The 22,462-nt window shown below is 32.2% G+C and overlaps 1 protein-coding gene across 1 annotated transcript; it reads left to right on the top strand.

Annotated features, from left to right (window-relative positions):
• Positions 1-1,405: 1,405 nt before the first annotated feature.
• LOC111709331 (fas apoptotic inhibitory molecule 1) lies at positions 1,406-17,146 on the top strand. Its single transcript, XM_023482972.1, has 9 exons — positions 1,406-1,512; positions 1,741-1,791; positions 7,978-8,051; positions 9,056-9,102; positions 9,351-9,483; positions 10,973-11,061; positions 13,600-13,648; positions 14,398-14,488; positions 15,714-17,146. Exons 3-9 carry the CDS (start codon positions 7,980-7,982, stop codon positions 15,782-15,784), a joined length of 552 nt encoding a protein of 183 aa, XP_023338740.1. The 5' UTR covers positions 1,406-1,512; positions 1,741-1,791; positions 7,978-7,979; the 3' UTR covers positions 15,785-17,146.
• Positions 17,147-22,462: the final 5,316 nt, after the last annotated feature.

Consider the following 22,462-nt stretch of genomic DNA (forward strand, 5'->3'; position numbering starts at 1 on the left):
TTAGGAAGAGAAAAGATTAAACTTTTGTTAACAAGCAAGGATAAAAATATATATACGATTGAAAGCTGGATTTGACGTTATGAATGACAAAATAATTGATGACGCAAACCCGTTGTATACTTGAATATCCGAGGTGATGGGCCTTACTTGGACTGTACCGCCAGTTTACAATAATGAGCAAACTTGCGTGTGAATTGGCACAAAAAATGAATTAGCTTGCAAGTTACAACTGCCGGGAACAAGATTAAAGATTAAATAAATTCCGTACAGTCATCTATAAAGTTTTATCTAAAGTAGATAATCCTGCACAAACCCTCTCTTGTGTTTCCCCACCCTCTCTTGTGTTTCCCCACCCCACCTCGTGCTGTTTGTTTAACAATAGTAACTCATACTTATTCACAGGAATACAATGCAGCATACACAAACAAAGATTGGTTTTAACCCTATAACATTATAAAGGGAGAAATATGAATCAGAAAAAAGGATTGTTAATGAATTTCACGTCGTGTCTTCAGGTATCCTTCAAACTGTAAACTCATCAAGTACAACTCAAAGATATTATTAAGTTTTGTTGCGACATCAGATTTCAGAATTAAAAAATGATATAATGTTTCTTTCATCTTGTGTTGTCTAGACAGGATTGAAAGATATCATATTCAAATCGGAAATAACGGAAATACATAAATCAAAATAAAAATTCAACTTTAAATTGTGCCTATATCTGTGAGCACTTTCACTTCGTACAATTATAAAACAATGACAAAAAAGTTTGTGGATTACAGCATATTTTTTGTGGATTTTCAAAAAAAAACTTGTAAGCATTTATGTGATTTAAGCTATGACTACATAATAAAACAAATAAGGATCATTTATCCGTAAAAAAATGCTTTCCAACTACAAAACTTTTCTTTCTGAACAGTTTTATTTTATTTTAAAATCTGGCAAATACATAAAGAATTTTCTGTAGCAGGAAAACACCCACACAAATATGACTTATGTATAACTATATAATAGTCTTGTTTTTGTGAGAGAAAAAATGGTATGTTTTCAAACACAATAATTGCTCTATTACATGATACTAAATAAAGATTAAGGTGTCCACGAATGACCATTTTTTTAAAGGAAACGCGAACTTATTTGAATTGAATTTATCATATCATATTTCTTGAATATATCATGTTAAATATATATTTTTTTTTTATTTGTCTAGATATTAAATCATATTTTCTACTTTTTTAAGAAGCTTTTACGAGTTGTCGACTAATTTTTAAAAAGTTATCGAGCTCACAATGGATAGCAATTGTAAAAAATGTAGATCATTAAAAAATCTGATCATATAGTTTGCTTTTCTTGCTAGAACATGTAAAATTAAAACTAGAACAGATTAACTGTCGCTAATTCGTAGATACAAATGGTTTTGTGTTGCATTTACTTTATGAAGTAATCACAATACTTTGTGGAATGGCCACGAAGCATTATGATTTGATGGTTGATTGCTACGCCTGAAAGCAGGTAGGGACGGTATAGTGGTATATAGAGTATCTACAGTCAAGGTTCAAAATCGATTCTGATGTTCACTCCTGCAGTTTATTAAAAATTCCTCACAGCTTTATATATTAAGCCATGATATCTAAAACCTCCTAGCTCTTTCAATTAAAAACTTATATTAGAAAAATTTGATCTTTAAACATTGTTAGAAACCAGAGCTACAAGTTATGTATACTAATAACTACATTTCAGTTCGGAAAAAAGGAGAACTGTTGATTAAAGATTGTAAAGATAGATCAAGAGGTTAGTTTTTAATTTTGAAATTTGAGAACCAAAAACCTGTGGAATAAGAAGACGACATTAAAACAAATTATGTTGGTATGCAATTACTGTGTCTGATGTTTACTGAACAATTTAAAGTCAAAAGACGAGTTTAAAAGTCAACTTCCTGTTCTAAAGTTTTGTGGTTCTTGCTGTTTACAGGAATATTCTCACAATAACTTGACTGTCGTCACTATAACTTGACTGTCATCACCATAACTTGACTGTCATCACCATAACTTGACTGTCGTCACAATAACTTGACTGTCGTCACAATAACTTGACTGTCGTCACAATAACTTGACTGTCGTCACAAGAACTTGACTGTCGTCACATTAACTTGACTGTATTAACTTGACTGTCGTCACATTAACTTGACTGTCGTCACATTAACTTGACTGTCGTCACAAGAACTTGACTGTCGTCACAAGAACTTGACTGTCGCCACATTAACTTGACTGTCGTCACATTAACTTGACTGTCGCCACAAGAGCTTGACTGTCATCACAAGAACTTGAATGTCGTCACATTAACTTGACTGTCGTCACAATAACTTGACTGTCGTCACCATAACTTGACTGTCGTCACAACAACTTGACTGTCGTCACCATAACTTGACTGTCGTCACAATAACTTGACTGTCGTCACAATAACTTGACTGTCGCCACAAGAACTTGACTGTCGTCACAAGAAATTGACTGTCGTCACAAGAACTTGAATGTCGTCACAAGAACTTGACTGTCGTCACAAGAACTTGACTGTCGTCACAAGAACTTGACTGTCGTCACAACAACTTGACTGTCATCACAAGAACTTGACTGTCGTCACAATAACTTGACTATCGTCACAACAACTTGACTGTCGTCACAACAACTTGACTGTCGTCACAAGAAATTGACTGTCGTCACAAGAACTTGACTGTCGTCACAAGAACTTGACTATCGTCGCAACAACTTGACTGTCGTCACAACAACTTGACTGTCGTCAAAACAGCTTGACTGTCGTCACAACAACTTGACTGTCGTCACAACAACTTGACTGTCGTCACAAGAAATTGACTGTCGTCACAAGAACTTGACTGTCGTCACAAGACCTTGACTGTCGTCACAAGAACTTGACTGTCGTCACAAGAACTTGACTGTCGTCACAAGAACTTGACTATCGTCACAAGAACTTGACTTTCGTCACATTAACTTGACTGTCGTCCCAACAACTTGGCTTTCGTCACAAGAAATTGACTGTCGTCACAAGAACTTGACTGTCGTCACAAGAACTTGACTGTTGTCGCAACAACTTGACTGTCGTCACAACAACTTGACTGTCGTCACAACAACTTGACTTTCGTCACAACAACTTGACTGTCGTCACAAGAACTTGACTGTCGTCACAACAACTTGACTGTCGTCACAATAACTTGACTGTCGTCACAATTACTTGACTGTCGAGTCTCGACATTATTTCTAGTAACCCTCTGTTAAAAAAAAATTTAATTTTATAATGTATAATTCATACAGAAAAATTCTATTTTATTTTTCTTCTTGTTATCAATTCTCTCCTTCCTTTATTATTGATTTTTCTTCTCTTGACTGTCCCGCTTCTGATAATTTTGAAAAAACTAATTTTGTGGAAACATGCATTTTTGGGAATTCACTCTGCTTAATTGTATGATTTGGTGTGTTCTGTTTTAACTGAAAGATATTTATATTTTTCTACATAAAAACTTATAATTTTTTAATTCGTTTTTTTTGCAAATTTCTACAGCCAAAACCACTGAGGAAAATTACATTATTATCACCTTTTCAGTCAATTCTGTTTGCTTAATGTAATTGTTATTACAAATTTAAATATAAAAATGATTGACTAAAATCTTTATTATCCCGATAGGCTCATTTTTGTCTAATAAAGATGGGCGGGGGGGGGGGAAGGGGTTGATATGAGGGGAGTGTTATACACGTCCCTCTAGTCCAACTTTTCAAGGCCAGCTCATTAAAAAGTTAGACCCCTAATTTTAATAGTTAGAGTGCAAGGAAGGCCTTAAAAACTATCAAAAAATCAGGCAAATGCTGAAAAATTGTTTTCTTTAATTTTGAAAAATATAAACATATATAATTTCAATTTTTAGCGTAACTAATACAAAAGTTGTTTACTCTAATGTTCTTATTTTTGTCCAGTTTAAAACAACATTTTTAACTTGGAATTAAGAAAATTAATCTGAGTTGGGAACTTTAGAATGTGATACCTTTAATCCTGACTACATAATCCGAATATCCAATGCGGACACTTTTTATTCTTGCTTAAACCACTCTTTTTTGGAAATCAAAAACCGGTTTTTCAAAAATTAGAAAGTCCCTCACGTTTCTGTATATTAATCTTAAAAGGGCGCACAAAATTTCAAATTTTCCGGCTCCTGATACGCGACCCTGATTGGTTTAATTTTATACACTTTTCAGGGATACAAACACAAGATTAGGTTAGTCTCGAGATTAAGAAAAAGAGAGGATCAAGCATTGATCTCAATATCCAACATTCTAAAGTGCTCTGAGCTGAAAACTTTAGAATGGGATATTCTTAATCCCGATCGGTTAATTAATCTGGTGATTAATAACAAGAGGAGAACAAGCATTATTTAATCTCGAGATTAAGAAAAAGAGTAAATCAAGCCTTAATCCCGATATCCACCATTCAAAAGTTTTCAGCTCAGCTCTGATTTGATACTAAGGTTAAGATTTAAATAAATGTTAAAGATCGCTAAGAGCATTTTGAAAAATTTATAATTAGAACTTGTTAATACAAAGTTAAAATTATTTTACGTGTAAATTTCACAAATTAAAAAAACAAAACAGTTTTAAATTACATTTACAAGTTTAATCTTAAAGTACGAAAAATATAAGCATAAGTCCGTCTGTTTGTTTATAACCGATAACGTCCAAAAGGCTGAACTGATTTTTTGTGGAACCTACCATGATACCAGAGAAGGTTTATGAATGCTCAGAATTTCGAAAAAGGTGTCGGAAAATATTTTAATTTTCGTAAAATTTTGTAAATTCTCAAAAAAAAATTGTGAATCTGCAGCTGTAGAAAAAAATTAATGGATATTTTGAATTGAATTGATGGAGCATCAATAAAAAGTGGAAATACAAGATGACCGCGAAGCACCCTGATAGCCAAATAATATTTATTGTTTTTATTCAAAAAAAAGTTTTTGTGTTCCTTGTATCAACTTGAAAAAAAATACAGAGCTGGGAACTTTAAAATGGTGAATATCGAGATCAATGCTTGATCCTCTCTTTTTCTTAATCTCGAGGCTAACCTAATCTTATACTTGTATCCTGAAAAGTGTATACAAAATTCAACCAATCAGAGTAGTGTTTCAGAAGCCGGGAACTTTGAAATTTTGCCCGCCATTTAAGATTTATATACAGAAACAGGAGAGTCTCTCTAAATATAAAAAACCGGTTTTTGATTTTTCTGTATTTTATCCAAAAAAGAGTGGATTAAGCGAGACATTAAAAGTGTCCACATTGGATATTCGGATTAAACAGTCGGGATTAAAGGTATCCCATTCTTAGTTTCTGGGATACAAGTACATGATTCTTTAAGTCACGAGATTAAGAAAGAGAGAAGATTAAGCATTAATCTCGATATCCACCATTCTAAAGTTCCCAACTCTGAGCTGGGAACTTTTGAATGGTGGATATTGGGATTAATGCTTGATCCACTCTTTTTCTTAATCTCGAGATTAAATAATGTTTGTTCTCCTCGCTGTTTTTTAATCTCCAGAATAATAAACTGATCGGGATTAAGGATATCCCATTCTAAAGTTCCCAGCTCTGGTTGTTTAATTATTCTTGAAAATCAAAATGATAAGTCGTCTTTTTAAAGCATGATACAACTACAAGTACCTAAAAATATACTATGCGTTTATTCTGTTTTTTTTTGTTAAAAAATTATTTTTCATATACCAAATAAATACCAGTTCTGAAAATTTTTAATATTATTACTTTAATATGACACTTGTTTTAAAACCCAGTTTGAAATTGTCATAATATTATTTCTATTATCTTGTATACTGCTAAAATATGTTTGCTGTCGGATAGGAACAAGATTCTGACGATGAACAGATAGACAACGGAATAACCCTCAAATCAAAACCGATAATGCAGAAAACTCTTTATTTCCTAAAAAAAATAAAATTGATAATAATGCACGAGTTTGTTACAAAGTTTTATAATTTTACAGTGGAAAGATTCTTACGATCTAATTAGGGATGAGAGGTTAAAACCGTCGGGGAGTCCTAAGACGTTTTTTATACATTAAAACTTCTGAAAAGAATGACANACGTGAACTTTTGTGAATTTTAATATATAGTAATTTAAAGGATTTTTTGTTAAGAAAATATTGTTTTAATTCATAGAGTAGGGAACAGGGCGGAAATAAGTCCGGTCAGTGGAAAAAATCTAAAATAGCCCATATAACTTAATTTTTTGTGATTAAAACTACAGATCTAAATACTATATTTTTGAAAAGCCCTTGAAAAATGGATGTAGAAACATGTGACACACTTTGATATGTGTTTGAAACAAAAAAAAATATTTTTTTCATTTTTGTTACCCTTTTTTAGGCATTTTTTTTTAACCTTTCCTAGCACCCAAACTATTAAAGTTATAGGTATAACTTTATTTTCTTAGTGCTGGCCTTGAAAAATTGGGCTATGAACATGCATTTCAACCTCTAAGGCCTTTTCTAGGCTACAAATAGATTCAGACCCCCCAGCCTTTGGGTTAAGAAAAGCCGGAAATGGCTAAATAGCTTTTTATAAAAATGTTCAGAAAATAAAGTTTTAGTACCGACGAAAGAGATGAACAAGAAACCGACTTTATACAATTCAAACTGATTACAAATCAATATACACATTTCCACCGACGTCCAAATTTAGTAAATTACATGTTTTCAATAATAACTTTTTTATTAAAGAGCTATGGAGAAAACAAATATTTTGAATATCTAATATGTTTTCAATTAAATTTAATTTTCTCATACTTGTGTATAAAATTAAATCTAGAGGATCTACAAGGTCACAAAGTCGATACATCAGTATTGCCGTATAAAGGAATTGAGTATTTGCCATAAACTCATATTTCCAAACCCCTATATCTTTGAAACCTGATGGTGTAGTCATTAGATTTTATTATCAATATCTAATTAGGAAGATTGCACGGACTTGTCAACAAAGTCAGCAGGGATAGGCTTGGTTTATGCTGGTTGAAAGAAAAGTAATTGTCAAAAGACAAATGAATGTAAATATATTAATGATTATTTTATCTAGAACATTTTTACCCTTGGTAAGGATATATAAAACAAATTCTTGCATAACAGAAGATATCGCATATCTAAATAATATATCTAATTTATGTTATTTTATTATCAATTTATTTTGTACACATGACATAATATAATAATACATTATAAAATATATATATTTTCCTATAGAGTATTAATATATTAATGGCATTTTATTTCCAGTAGGAAAAGGGTTAAATAAAAAAGATTTGAGTCTTTGCCACAAACTCTGATTTTCTAATCCATATATCTTTGCAACCCAATGTTGTGGATCTTAGATCTTTCGAACTGTGAATTCTGTTAAATCAATTAGTTTCAAATATCAAAGGTTTACACCACGAGGACACGAGGTTGCAAACATATAAGGATTAAAAAATTTGAGTTTATGGCAAAGCTCAATTCCTTCGACATTCTCCTCCTGAATAATTTACACCGTACACAGCAAAGGAGAAATAACATTCTACGTATCACTATATACAAAATAAGAAGTTATTTACAAAGACAATTTTAAATTCGTCACTCAAATTCCATTTTTATTGGGACACTCTGTATCATACAGGGTTACCCACAAAGGATAAGACTGTAAAGACGACGTGAAGCTCTTAAAATATGACGAGTCCACGATTAAATTAAGTCGTCTGCCTTAAATATCGTCTTCTAATCTTATTTGATAGTTTTTAAAAAAGAAAAAAAGTTTGAAGTGGCAAGAAATCAGGAATCTAAGGAAACAGAAAGTATAAATTCTGTACGACTGTCTCTGAAGTCTCATCCTTTGTGGGTAACCCTGTATAATAATATCAGAAATTAAAAAAATTTGTTTATATTTAGAAATGGTTGAGCCTGGTTCAGATTTGGTGGCAGTTTGGGAGGTTCAGCTTCCAGATGGTATTCATCTTATTCAGGTTTTACTCATTATTACTTAAAGGGAAGATTCGCGAAAAATAAAAGGGGTATAGGCTTACGTCGAAAAATTGTCGATGGTGATCGCTACTATTATCTGTTGCGTCTTTAAGGAGAAAATTGTTAAAGACGACTTATAACGAAGAATATAGTGTCCATGCAAATTCAGAAAGCTGCAATATTCAACTCGGATCGTTAAAAAATCAATTTAATTCCAAACAAATCATTCAGATATTACAACTTATAATCATCGATAATATTTCGACGCATTCGTATATAGTTGATATTTCATATTTTTTTATGATCCGAAAGTTACTTTTGAAAACATTCATTCCTGTTTCGAGGATTTTTAATAACGAAGACGACATTTTCATATTTTCCTGGATTCTTCGAAAATCCAGCACCAGCCGTGAAATCAAACTCCCCCTCTATTCATGAAAATATTTTCATTTAAATCATGTTTATTTATTATTTTTATGAATTATCGGAAAGATCGTTATTCAATTGCATCATGCTCTAAATTTCTGATCCTTTTATCTTTGCAACATGAGCTGAAAACTTTAGAATGGGATATCCTTAATCCAGATCGGTTAATTAATCTGGAGATTAATAACAAGAGGAGAACAAGCATTATTTTATCTCGAGATTAAGCACAAGAGTGGATCAAGTCTTAATCCCGATATCCACCATTCAAAAGTTCCCAGCTCTGGTGTTTTAATATATGTGTCGTTCAATTCAGTTAAAGGAATTTATCAATATCATCCTTGGAATTTAATAAGATAGCATTAGTCCATTAAGACAGATTAGAATATGGAAAAAAAATAAAAATATCTGCTAAATGGGAACTTAGTTTAATGTAAAATCATGTCCCTTTGATTTCCTTTCTATCTGTTTATTAAATACAAAAGGAGTATTCATGTTCTCCACTGTTTGAAGTTTGGGAATTAGATAAATTAAGTTAGAGAGCTAATTTTGATGCCGCGGTGGGATACATTTTAATATTTAGTTTGAACATGGAACCACATCAGGGAAACGGATTCTTTGGATAGATAGGTAGGTCCAATACCCTGGTATCCTAATATCCTGGTATCTTGATATCCAGGTATCCTGGTATCCAGGTATCCTGGTATCCTGGTATCCTGGTATCCAGGTATCCTGGTATCCAGGTATCCTGGTATCCTGGTATCCTGGTATCCTGGTATGCTGGTATTCTGGTATCCTGGTATCCTGGTATCCTGGTATCCTGGTATCCTGGTATCCTGGTATCCTGGTATCCTGTATATATGATTATCTGTATCTAGAAAGGAAGTTATGCGGAGAGACTGGATGTTTAAGCTTGTAGGAACTGAAACCTTTACTCTGGGTAAGAGTAATTCACCCTGCTCTATCAAGATAGAACCTGTTGGAGGGTTTAACTACCAATATAGTTTAGAGGTATAGAACCTGTTGGAGGGTTTAACTACCAATATAGTTTAGAGGTATAGAACCTGTTGGAGGGTTTAACTCGATTTTTTAAAATGAAACCAAAGGAACTAGTTACTCACCTCAAGCTTTATTTTATCCCTACAGTTTCGTAACATATTGGCGTAAACTGTAAACCTTAGATATTTGTAACTATTTATTTAGCAGGATTAATAGTTTGAAATGTTAAGGTCTACACCATCAAGCTGCAAAGTTAATAGGATTAGACAATCAGAGATTGATCACAGAGTTACAGAATTATTGTAGAACAAATATATTTCAAAGGAACTGAGTCTTTTCCACAAACTCTGATTTTCTAAATCTCAAATTTGTGCAACCCAATGATGTAGATTTTAGCGGTTTCAAACCATGGGGTTTGTTTGATCAAATAATCAAAGTTTGCAATGTTAAAAATTTACACCATAAAGTTGCAAAGATATATGGAATCAACAAATTTAAGGTTTGTGGCAAAGACTCAATTCTTATAGTTACACTTTTTTAAATGAGTCCTAACTAAAAAAATATTCGTTTGACTAAACTGTGTATATGTTTGTAATTTTGTACTTCAAGAAGAAAAGATATATAAATATATGTATAAAGCAAAGATTTATGGGATTAAAAAGTTCGAATTTGTTACAAAGACTGAATCCCTTTGGTTGTATATATAAATATTTGTATATAAATCTATATATCTATAAAAATATTAAGATCAATGTTTACATAGAGGAGAACAAGAAATGTGTAATCAGGAAGAAACAATTTGTTTCTTGCTTGCTATATATGTAAACGGCTGGACCGAATTACCTGAATTTTTTAAAGGAACCCATCGGTACCGTTGAGTAACATAGAATAAAAAATTTCGACATTATTTTTTGGAATTATTTATGTTCAAAATTCGAGAAACGCCGGGCACTTCAGCTATTCTCCTCTAAACTAGGATTATACTGCAATATGGACTACTAAAAGTAATAATTTAAGGGCGACCAAATTGATATATATTTATGCATGAAATGTGTCGTCACTGGAAAAATAATGAATAAAGCATGTTTTCCATATAATAAAGGTTCTGTTTACGGTTTAAAGGGTATCCATCTGCCTTAAGGGACTGTACGCGTAATTTCAAGTGACCAGCTTCTTGCGAAGATGGCAATGCGCTAGTTTTCTATGATATTCTTGAAACCTTAATCTGATCAAAAATTTGGAATTATTGAAATAAATACTCATTCTCATCCTTGGGTTATCATATGAAGTTATGGTGGTTATAACAAACTTCAAAACCCTCTTTATGTACAGATACATTGCCTCAAACTCTAATTTTCTAATCACTATATCATTGCATCCTGAGAAAAATGTGTTACATTAAATGTTCAAAGTAAGATTTACACCCTTCATAAGTTCGAGGTCCTGTCAGTAGATTCCTGATAACAATATTGCTTGGTAAAAAACCTATATATTTATTAAGGTGGCTGGTAAACCCTACAAGAAGTTTTTAGAAAACCAGACAAAGATTATGAAAACATGGATACTACCAGTAGACGGGAACATGTACAGGTATGTACTGATTTATGTATACAAGATTAACAAGAACATGTACAGGTATGTACAGTTTTATGTATACAAGATTAACAAGAATATGTACATGTATGTACAGTTTTATATATACAAGATTAACAAGAACATGTACAGGTATGTACAGATTTATGTATACAAGATTAACAAGAACATGTACAGGTATGTACAGTTTTATGTATACAAGATTAACAAAATGGTAAATATATACGGCGTAATAAAAAAGTGCTAAAACATTTAAAAATTATGAACATAATTCATTATTTTAAACAGAATAAGAATGATAATTCAACAGATGCAATTTCAGATTTTATAAACACAGAGTGCACTCCACTGCAGTTCTGATAAACTACTTTCATTCACTCAAGGACGGGCTCGGGTAAAGGAGAAGATTAGAAAGGCATATTCAGTGAAATTAGGGGTTCAAGGAAACGGATTAGTTTGAAGTTTATGCAAAGTCAGGTTTGGAGTCAATGAAGAGACAGTGTTGGAGAAGGAGTAGGTTCAAATCAGCGGTGGTGCAGAGCAGGTGTTACTATAATACCAGGAAATGGGCGTTTTGGAAAAAGGGACGGTCGGAGACAGGACGAATTTGGAGAAGGATTCAGGGACTTTTTGGAGAAAATTGGGGATTGAAAATTTAAATAAATTTGGAGAAAGGATGGTTTCTAAAAGGAGATGGTTTCGAAAAAAGTATTGCTATTCAGAGTGGAGGTTTTTGAGAGAAGAAATTGTTTTGTAGAAATAATAGTGTAGAAACATTTTCAGAGAAAGTAATAATTTCGAAGAAGTTTTTGAGAATGAATAGTTTCGGAGAAGGGATGGGTTCGAAGATGGAAGGCTTTTGGAAAAGGAAGAGGGTGTCATTGCGAATGGATGGCTTCGAAAAAGGGAAAGGGTTTGGAGAAGGGATTGTTTCGGAAGGAGGAAGGGACGAGTTAAGGGAAAAAGGACGAGTTTAGGAAAAATGAGGAGTTCAAGAAAAAGGACGAGTTCAGGAAAAAAGGTGTATTCAGGAAAAGGACGAGTTATGGAAAATGACGAGTTCAGGAAAAACGACGAGTCCAGGAAAAAAATGAGTCCAGGAAAAATGACGATTTCAGTAAACAGGACGAGTTCGGGAAAAAGGACGGGGCTGGAGAAGAGATAAGTTGAAAAATTATTGAATTCTTTCTGAAAGTTCGGCTTAAAAGAAAAGCATTGGTTGGGTGAAAGGACGGTTCTGGAGAAAGGTTGGGATTATGGACCATGGGTTCAGGAAAGTATGGTATTGAAGAGTCAGAGAAGAGAAGGGTTAAGATGGAACTTCATTTCAAGAAAATCTGGTGCCTCATCTCTCTCATGGATTTGTCGAAATATATTATCAATTCCTTGTTCGAAATTTTCTCTCACATAGATCCAGTTGCATCAATTTTCAAGACTGGTTTAACTTTGAAGTACCGCATCGCAACGCCTTGGACTTTTATTTAACCCTAATCAGGCTGGGGGGGGAATTTAGATCACCCCCTTACTCTTAATCCTAATCAGGCTGGGGGGGGGGGGGCGTTGGACGCCCTTCCCCTCTAGTTTTTTTGTCTTAGCACTCTCATTTTAGACACTATCATCGTGAAACTTTGTAACTTTTAATGAATAGAAATTTTAAGAATTTTTATTATACTTTTTTAATGCGTATAGAGTAGCGTACAAGGCAGTTAAAAGTCCAGTCTGTTTAAAAAAAAAACCTAAAATAGCCCAAAAATTTTTTGTGACTAATGCTACAAACAAAAGATTATTATGGGTCAAATAAATAAAAAACTCTTTATTATTTTACAAACATTCTAAAAAGATATCTAGGTTTAAACAATGGAGTTTTGTTTAAATAAATATGGCTTTGGTCTCTTTGTTCCCCCTCTCTACTGTCCAGTGTACACAGAAATATTAAATTATATTAAAATTCTGTAAAGTTTTCACTATTTGACTTTTCAGTTTAAGCTTTCAGATTTCTATCTAATAACCTGATCACATTCGGGATATAATATAAATTCTAGGAATTCGTTGTGCTCCCCACCACTTCTTTTTCATAGTTTGAATAGTAAAACCGGAATGAACCCTGGCCATATCACTCTCCACTAAAACCAACTATTTCTTCGTACTGCAAAATACTGCAGTACACACCGAAAGCTTAATTGATGGTGATATATGTAGTAATGATAAAGGATTTATGTCAAAGTTATGTATTCCCTATATTATTGTAGCAGTACTATGTTACTATGCACTTTGTTTACCCTTTCATTGCAACAAAGGAATTGAGTCTTTGCCTTACCACAAGTTAAAATTTGCTTAGCCCTATAAATTAGCAACCTGGTGGTGTAAACCTTTGATATTTCATATTCAGATTATTTGATCTAACCGAATTCATAGTTTGAAATATCTAAGGTCTACGACATTGGGTTGCAAAGCTATATAGGGATTAGAAAATCTGAGTTTGTGGCATCAAAAACTCAATTTTTTGTTTCTTTTAATGAAACTATTTATTTTTAGAATTGTTTTGGAAAAAGACACACTGGACATCTGGGTTAATGGGACTAAGGTATTCTTTTTTAATATTTATTGTTTATCTCACATTAGAAAGTATTCAAAATTATTTTGAAAAACTACAAATCTAAAATTCTGGATGAAAAAATTGTGAGTGACCCTATGGTTTCTTGTCATGAACTCACTGTACCTTAAAATTCGACAGGAAACAGTTTTTTGTGACTTTTTCAAACAAAATTTTTTGTATACTATCTTATATCTTCAATATTCAGCTTTTTGTTTTTCTAATGGCGTTTGCTGGTTTTTACAAGGAATTAATCAGTATAATCTTAGGAATCCTGACATATTAAGATCCTATTGTTTTACTTTGTTGCTATGTAATTAGGTTTGGTGTTACTCACCTTATGTTATTTTATTATGAGCTTTTTATATTAAATCAGACCCATCTTGTAGACTACAGGGTACAAGGTTAAAATCGATTTTCGTTTGTGTTTTTAACGTAACTGAAGAATATCTTCTTAAACTCTCCAGGTTGAGATTGCTGGGGAGTATACTGATGATATATTCCAGGTTGAGATGGCTGGGGAATTTACTGATGATATATTCCAGGTTGAGATGGCTGGTGAGTATACTGATGATATATTCCAGGTTGAGATGGCTGGGGAATTTACTGATGATATATTCCAGGTTGAGATGGCTGGTGAGTATACTGATGATATATTCCAGGTTGAGATGGCTGGGGAGTTTACTGATGATATATTCCAGGTTGAGATGGCTGGGGAGTTTACTGATGATATATTCCAGGTTGAGATGGCTGGGGAGTTTACTGATGATGGAACTGAAACTCATTTCACGATAGGCAATGAGCCAGCTTGTGTCAGAGCTATTAGTTCAGGTAGAAATGGACAATATAGACAAAACGAAATTGTCTGCTTTTTAAGGGCAATAAATTTAGGTTGCTGGAATTTAAGGGCAATAAATTTAGGTTTCTGGAATTTAAGGGCGATACATTTAGGTAGCTAGAATTTAAGGGAAATGAATTTAGGTAGCTGGAATTTAAGGGAAATGAATTTGAGTAGCTGGAATTAAAGGGCAATAAATTTAGTTTGTTGGAATTTAAGGGCAATAAATTTAGGTTGCTGGAATTTAAGGACAATAAATTTAGGTTTCTGGAATTTAAGGACAATAAATTTAGGTTTCTGGAATTTAAGGACGATAAATTTAGGTAGCTGGAATTTAAGGGAAATGAATTTAGGTAGCTGGAATTTAAGGGAAATGAATTTGAGTAACTGGAATTTAAGGGCAATAAATTTAGGTAGCTGGAATTTAAGGGCAATTAATTTAGGTAGCTGGAATTTAAGGGCAGTGAATTTAAGTAGCTGGAATTTAAGGGCAATAAATTTAGGTAGCTGGAATTTAAGGGCAATACAATTAGGTAGCTGGAATTTTAGGAGCAGTGAATTTAAGTAGCTGGAATTTAAGGGCGATAAATTTAGGTTGCTGGAATTGAAATGGGCAAATGAAATTCGGTTATATGTCCAAGCTTTCCTATTACCAAACCTGGTATCAGTATATTCTTTCACAAGTTGGTATTTCGGGAAAATGCAAAGTCCTACGAATTGTTATATATTTGTATTGTTTTAAATCGGTTTGTCAAATGGAGTTCTCGCTAAATAGCTACTTCTATTACTATCAGATATTCCAATTTTCCAAAACTTCAACCTTCCTTAAAATAGATTACATGATTACATAATATATGATTCAGTAAAAATGTGAAAAGCCATAAGTTCAATAAAAAATAAACAATTTGTATGAAAGTTGTCAGATATTAACCTTATATTTTCCTTTCTTGATTATTTCCCCCTTCATTTCCCTTTTCATTTCCCCCATCTTTATCCTCCATACTTTCCAGTGTACCGTGAATGAAACCATTGATTTAATGCTTTGTGTTATGTTTGCCCATTTATTACACAACTCACACATTAATCAGACAACTTTAGAAATATTTCTTAATTGTGTTAATTAGGCCTGATTAATTACTGTAATTGGCGGGTAATAAATTATTTTGACTCTGCCATCTGTAGACGAAATTTTTAACTAAATTATATTTTTGCTGCTAGGGCACAAGAGAGGAGGAATCATTCACAGTCTGTGGGTGCATGATGTCGAAGTTCCTGAGTACACGGAGTAGAATTAGATGTTTAGCAAACCAGAGCTGCATGAATGTTAATGATGCTGAACAGTGAGAAAGGGTTTAAGAATAAACTAAACTTAAAGGATCGGAAAGTAATATTTGTTCACTTAAAATCCGATTTTTTTATTATTTAAATCTGATAAAAACCATCTTTCAAGTGTAATTTTAACTGTTCCAGTATTATATAATAATGAACTTATTGTAGAAAAATATTTTTTTCTCTGAGTATCAAAATGGTAGATTATACTTTTTAAAACTTATAATGACTTGGTATGCCTTGATGAAATCATTTTAGCTATGTCTATCATTCAGTTTTATCATTGTGATTTAATTATCTTTCATTTAGTTAAAATAATTATATATTTTTTATTAATTAGTTAAATCTGTTAACCCATTCTTTAGTCACCAATTATGTTTTTTTTCTGCTGTTTCTTAAATAACTATTTTACCTCTTTTTAATCCTACAAAATTGATTTTGATAATCATTATATTAATTAATTTACTGTTCATTTTTTGCTATCTGTTCAATATTTAACATACAAAGTAATAAAAAACGCACAAAAATGTTGGCAAAAATATATTGGTTCTTATTTGTCATAAAAATGAGTAATCATAATACATTCTGCTTTTTTGAAATCGCACAATTAATGAAAACATGATTTTTTTGTTGTCAAGTCCATTCCGCGTTTTAAATGTTTGTGTTTACTGAATACCAGATTCCTAAAAATACGTTTATTGATCCAATCTTATTTCTGCAGATGCATGGAATAATTTTGCTTACAAATATGATTTTCTTTATACATAATCATATTTTTAGATTAGTAATTGAAGACTGAGTAGTGTACACTTGCCTCAAACTCAAATTTGCCAACCCTGCAATTGTCTCTCTGAAATAAGCATGTAGATTTCAAAGAAGTAGGGATGAGAAAAATATAGTTTAATTGGCAATATTAGGTGTATCATAAGCACATGTTTTACGGTCATCACTGTATTCTCGTTTTCAATGTTTCAAATATGCATGAATTCTTTACAGATCAGCAAACGCGCGAAAGTTTGAACAGATCAATTATTTCTAAAGAGAAAAATAGTATAAGTTAGGCAAGAAATCAGTTCCTTTCCATAAAAACTTTAAAATGAGTTTGTTTAACATGTCAGTTTTTAATAGAACTGACAAAATAAACGAATATTGATGTTTAAGACGGAAGAATGCAATTTGTATTTTTGCCTTTGAACGGGAGAGTGCAATTTGTATTTCCCCATTTTAGCATTAATCCTGTCTTTGGTTTGATTTGATATTTATTAGTGTTTATAGTTTCCTTGTAAACTCCAATAGTGTGATAAATAAATAATAAAATCCAGTCCAAGTCTCATTAAATAATAAAATCCTGTCCAAATCTAATTAAACAATTTGTCTATTAGAGAGTCTTCACAACAGTCAAAAATGTGTTACACATACAGAAGAACACAATCAATTGCTGACAGGTGAAGGAATTCAGTTTTTGTCACAAACACAGCTTTTCTAATCCAGATATATTTGCAACCTGTCCATGTAAACCTTTAATATTTCAAACTTTGATTTTTTGACCTAACAGAATTCATAATCCATTTTAAGACTATATTTAAGGCAGAAAACTTTATTAAAACTTGAAATTTTCATAATTGAAGAGTTTAAGTCGTCTTTACATTCTTATACTTTGGGGATAACCTTGCATAAAATCCTACAAAATCCTACAAAATCCTACTTAACAAGTAAAATAGAGAACAAAGCTGACATTTATACTTCAGTTTTCTGGTTCTCACTGTAGAATAAACTTCGTTTTGTTTGTTTGTTGTTATCAATATTAAGGTTTATTCAGAACTCATTTTGACATATTTTGTGAAAATTCAATATTTTTCCCTTGACTGAGTTTTTGTATGTGATGGGTTGATGTTTATCCAAAGTAGATTTAAATATAAAAATATGAATATATTTTACAAGTCTGTTACTTAGAGAGTTCAACATGTATAACATAAAATTAGATAAATTACATTTAATTTGTAAAACCTTGACTGATCTAGAAGTTAAATGTAGGTTGGATGAAGACCTTTTGTCGGATGCACTGCATTTGTAGGTCAGATGAACAACCTTTGTTGGATGGATGCACACCATTAGTAAGTTGGATGCACAACTTTTGTAGGTCGGATGCACAACTTTCGTAGGTCGGATACACACATTTTGTAGGTTGGATGACACATACGTATGGAAAGATGCACACATTTTGTAGGTCTGATGCACAGTATTAAGCAGCCGCAGCACCAGATATTGTCTTAAACTAAACTACCCTCACATATCCGCTATCACTTTTATCAATTTGATAATGTGGCCTCAGCGCTCGACCCAGACTTAACCAAAACGAACATCTGACCTACAAAAAGTGTGCATCTGGCCTAAAAATGTGTTCATCCGACCTATAAAAGTTGTGTGAATCCGACTTAGAAAAAGTGTTCATCCAACCTACAAAAAGTGTTCATCCGACCTACAAAACTGTGCATCAAAATGTGTGGATCCGACCTACAAACTTTAAAGCACGTTCATTATGAAATTCACGATGAAGTGAGTATAAGCATGAAAAAGTGCACTATAGTTTCATAAAATGTATTTAAAAAATAGAAAAATTCATGAGTCACAACTGATTTAATTTCTAATGGGGAGGGGGGGGGGGGGTTAACAAAACTTTTCTGTGTTTCTAAAGATAATAATTTGTTGAAGAATGTTAACAATTATGTTTTAATTAAACAGAGCTTCACGCATTATCGAAGGCATGGGACCGGTTTTTTCTCATTAAAAATGGAATTTCATTGTACATATAAGACAATTTTTAATATTAATATATTCATGTCGGTTCTTGTTAAGATCAAACCCAGTTTTTCGTTTTGTTCACAACCCTGAATTGGATTTTATCTTTGAATTACAGTGAACCCTTAATAACGAATACATCGGAAGAATTTATCAAATGTCGTCCTGACAATTTTTCAATGGGTTTTATACTATATTATGTAAATTTCAGTATTTGTGAAAATAAATAAACATCTGCAAAATTCCATTATCAGAAAGTGAGAATACGACATTTGATGAATTCTTTCGATTTATTCGTTATAAAGGGTTTCACGGTATATTTTCATGAGCCTTACAGCAGAACCTTTCTCGGCATCTGCCGTTCATAAATTATAGAGATTGTAACTCTGCTCTAGTAATTTTTCCTGCTAAAACAACATATTTAATCAATCTATGTATAGAGCCTGCACAAGCTTATTAGGTGTGCCAAAATTATTATTTTTTTGATTTTTATTCAAAACCCATTAAAAATGTTAATTATGTGCGTGATCTTTAAAAAGGAATTAAGCCTTTGCCATAAACTCGAATTTTCTAATCGCAATATCTTTAGAATATGATGTATTAAACCTTTGATATTTCAAACTTAGATTATTTGATCTTACAGAACTCACACAGTCTAAAGTATTGAAATTAGAAAATCAGCCTGCGATTTAAAAAGATTTGGGAAAATACAGCTCCGGTCTAAGCTGCCGTGGGGTATTATTTACGACTTTGAGCTATCGGATTCAAGCTGCATCTTATTTTCCACAGAGTTGAGTTCAAAGAACCGGTTTGATATTCTATTTGCACGCACCTCTGACCCTTTTGTAAAAGTAGATTCATCCTAAAGTCTGACCGCGTCATCTGCAACGGCTAGTCCTATTGGAAAGGTTGACCCGGCTCGGAAATTTAAATGTACTACAACTGCCCATGTTTGGCGGATTTATAAGGTGGGAATTCGCGCATTCCGGGTTTTTATGAGAATAATACTAAATATTAAGCCTTATTCTCCACTAAAACCAACCAAGGTCGGTTTTATTTTCATTGGACCTAACTTCTTTAGTCAAGCCGAAGATCTTGCAGCTGTCAATCACGTGTCACAAGCTACGTCGTCAGAGTTGGATCTTAAAGTTGGGTTTAAGGAACTACGGCTCGAGCCGAAGTTTTTAAATCGTGGGCCAGAGCTTGTGGCAAAGACTCAATTCTTTAAACCAAATACTCTTTTTATTTCATTTAACATTCAGAATTTTCAATATATAAACTGAGGACGTAATTCCAAGGGACCCTCTAAATTCCATCTTTCTTGTATAGTTTGAAGAAAAAACTACATCAAGTACCAGAGCAATCTGAATCCACCACAGTATATATATTCTTTACTTTTTTATCTTTTGATTAATCGGTTTTAACCGTCCATAAACTAAAGAGCTGCAAAAAGATAAAAAAAAACATAAGGCTGCTGCTGTCAAACCTGCACATCACGCCAGCATTTTAGTAAGCTTGCAGCTTAATAGTAAAGTGTGGTTAAATCAAGAATATTTTTATTCAGATTTAAACCCATCAAAAATGTTGTTTAATGTTCGGATCTTTACAAATTTAACCAAATATGATTTTTGTTTTATTTGTCATTCAGATATTTCAATAAAGTTCATCGCAGAATGGCGACTCCTGGTGGTGATATTTTTAACTTCAGCTAGCTGTGTAGAGTTAGGAATTTGATACGTTTTCGAATTTTAAAAGTTCCCGGATTTGCATTTTTTTAAATATTGGTATTATCAAACTAAACTATGCAACACATTTCTTTTACAAATTCGTATACAATAGTAGAATGATCTTAAAGCAATTCCAATTTTCTAGTAAACCTACTTTGCTTCTGTTTTTTTACATTTAGTATAAGGAGATATAATTAATTTTCTGTTGGCAACTGTTTATTAGCTAGTGTCTATATTTGTACATGTATAGAAACATGGTAATCCTAATCAGACTCTATTGTGCTGCAGAGTAATGAATAATTTATAAAATATACTGAGAATAAGTCTCTAGAGTAGGATTTCAGGATATATTATAATTTTAAAAATGTCCCAAGAGTATTTTAAAAAGTCCAACCAAATAGTAGAATATGTATTCGCAATGTGTATAATTCTACTGGGCAAGGGAGAAAGTATAAAATAGGAATCTATTAGAGGTAATTAAATAAAGTAGATTAAATTCCCTAACCTACCCCACCCAGTGTCACACTGTGAATACCTATCAATATAGACAAACCCCCTTGGGGTATTTTCTATAGAATATCCTGCGCACTTTTCCAATAATCCTTTATACACAATTCACTTTCTTTATGATTTTCTTTTCTCTTTATACTTTATTTTCTTTCCCAATTTACTAGTTCAAGTTTATTTTTTCTCTCTTGAAAATTTCCAAAGAAAGAAGAAAAGTTTGTTTTTGTGCCATCTGGGATAAATTACAATTCTATGCTTATAAGAGGCGTTGCTAGAAGTCTTGTTATGGGGGAGGGGAAGTTTTGTCAAAAATGAAAAATTTTGTTAAGAAAGATATATTTTCATGTAGCTTTATATATAAAGTAGTAATCTCTGTTGACGTGTTTGTATGTAAGATAAAAAGTCTTGGCTTAGTTTGGTTTAAAAAATCAAGTGGTTTGACTTTCACAGAAAAAACTATGTAGATCCAGACAAAGCTGGGTTTTCAAATAAGAATTTTAATATTAGATTCCCAGCACAGGAAAAAATATTATTAACATTTTTAACTTTTCCTTGAAACTAGTTTGAGAAAATTCAAAGATAATTAATTTTCAACTTTAGCCTTTTCTTAATCGTTTTTAGGGTGGATGAACATTGAACAATTTCTTCATTTTCTGGACTCTTTACAAGCTAATAGATCAATACCCTTACTCTGGTATAGAAGAGAACGAAACTGTAAAGCTAGTTATTGATAAAAGAAAAATTTGAAAATATTAAGTTACTCTGGAATATGACAGGGTTTCATTTTAAAGATTTAACCGGCTCAACAGAATTTTTACATTTTAATATATATACATAAAACTTGCTTATATGTTTGTAAAAAAAAGACACAAAAGTGACAAAACACGTGTTTGGAGAACTAAAGATTTAAAATTAAAAACAAATATTTGTTTCATGTAAATAAAAGAATTGTTTCTTTGCCACAAACTCAAATATTCTAAACAATATTTAATGTTAATGTTGACATTTCAAACTTAGATTATTGGATCTAACAGACTTCATAGTTTGAAATATCAAAGGTCTATGCCATTGGGCTGCAAAGTTTAGGGATTAATAAATCAGAGTATGTGGCAAAATCTCAATACCTTTATCCCTTTTGTTTTATATTTTGAGACACTCGGAGAAATGTCCTCTGCACAAAAACTTGAATATTATCTAGGATTTGAAATTCTGATAAACTTTAGGACAGAAGAAATTTTCAAGTATTTTAGATATTTGCACAACTTTTAAACTTTCTGTTCGACCTGAAATATGCATTTCATTTTCTATCGAAGACAAGGTTCAATAAAAATTTACAAAAAAAAATTTATAGAACTATAGATTAGCAGATTTGTTTCTGAAAAGAAGATTTTAATACATAAACATTAAATTTTTAAAAAGTTTTGGTTTTCTTGTTTGAAGAATTGACTGCTAGTTCTTGGTTTGTTTTTGATTGATTACTATTAATAGTGTGCAGAGAAACCTAATCATTAGAGTTTTTACAATGACCCCCCTCCCCGCATTAACCATTCCCCCTTTGTTACCCCCTCCCCCCCACTCCTTTCGAAAGAACTATCCACTTGCCCC

The sequence above is a fragment of the Eurytemora carolleeae genome, unplaced genomic scaffold, assembly GCF_000591075.1.
Source record: "Eurytemora carolleeae unplaced genomic scaffold, Eaff_2.0 scaffold913, whole genome shotgun sequence".
Lineage (NCBI taxonomy): Eukaryota > Metazoa > Arthropoda > Copepoda > Calanoida > Temoridae > Eurytemora > Eurytemora carolleeae.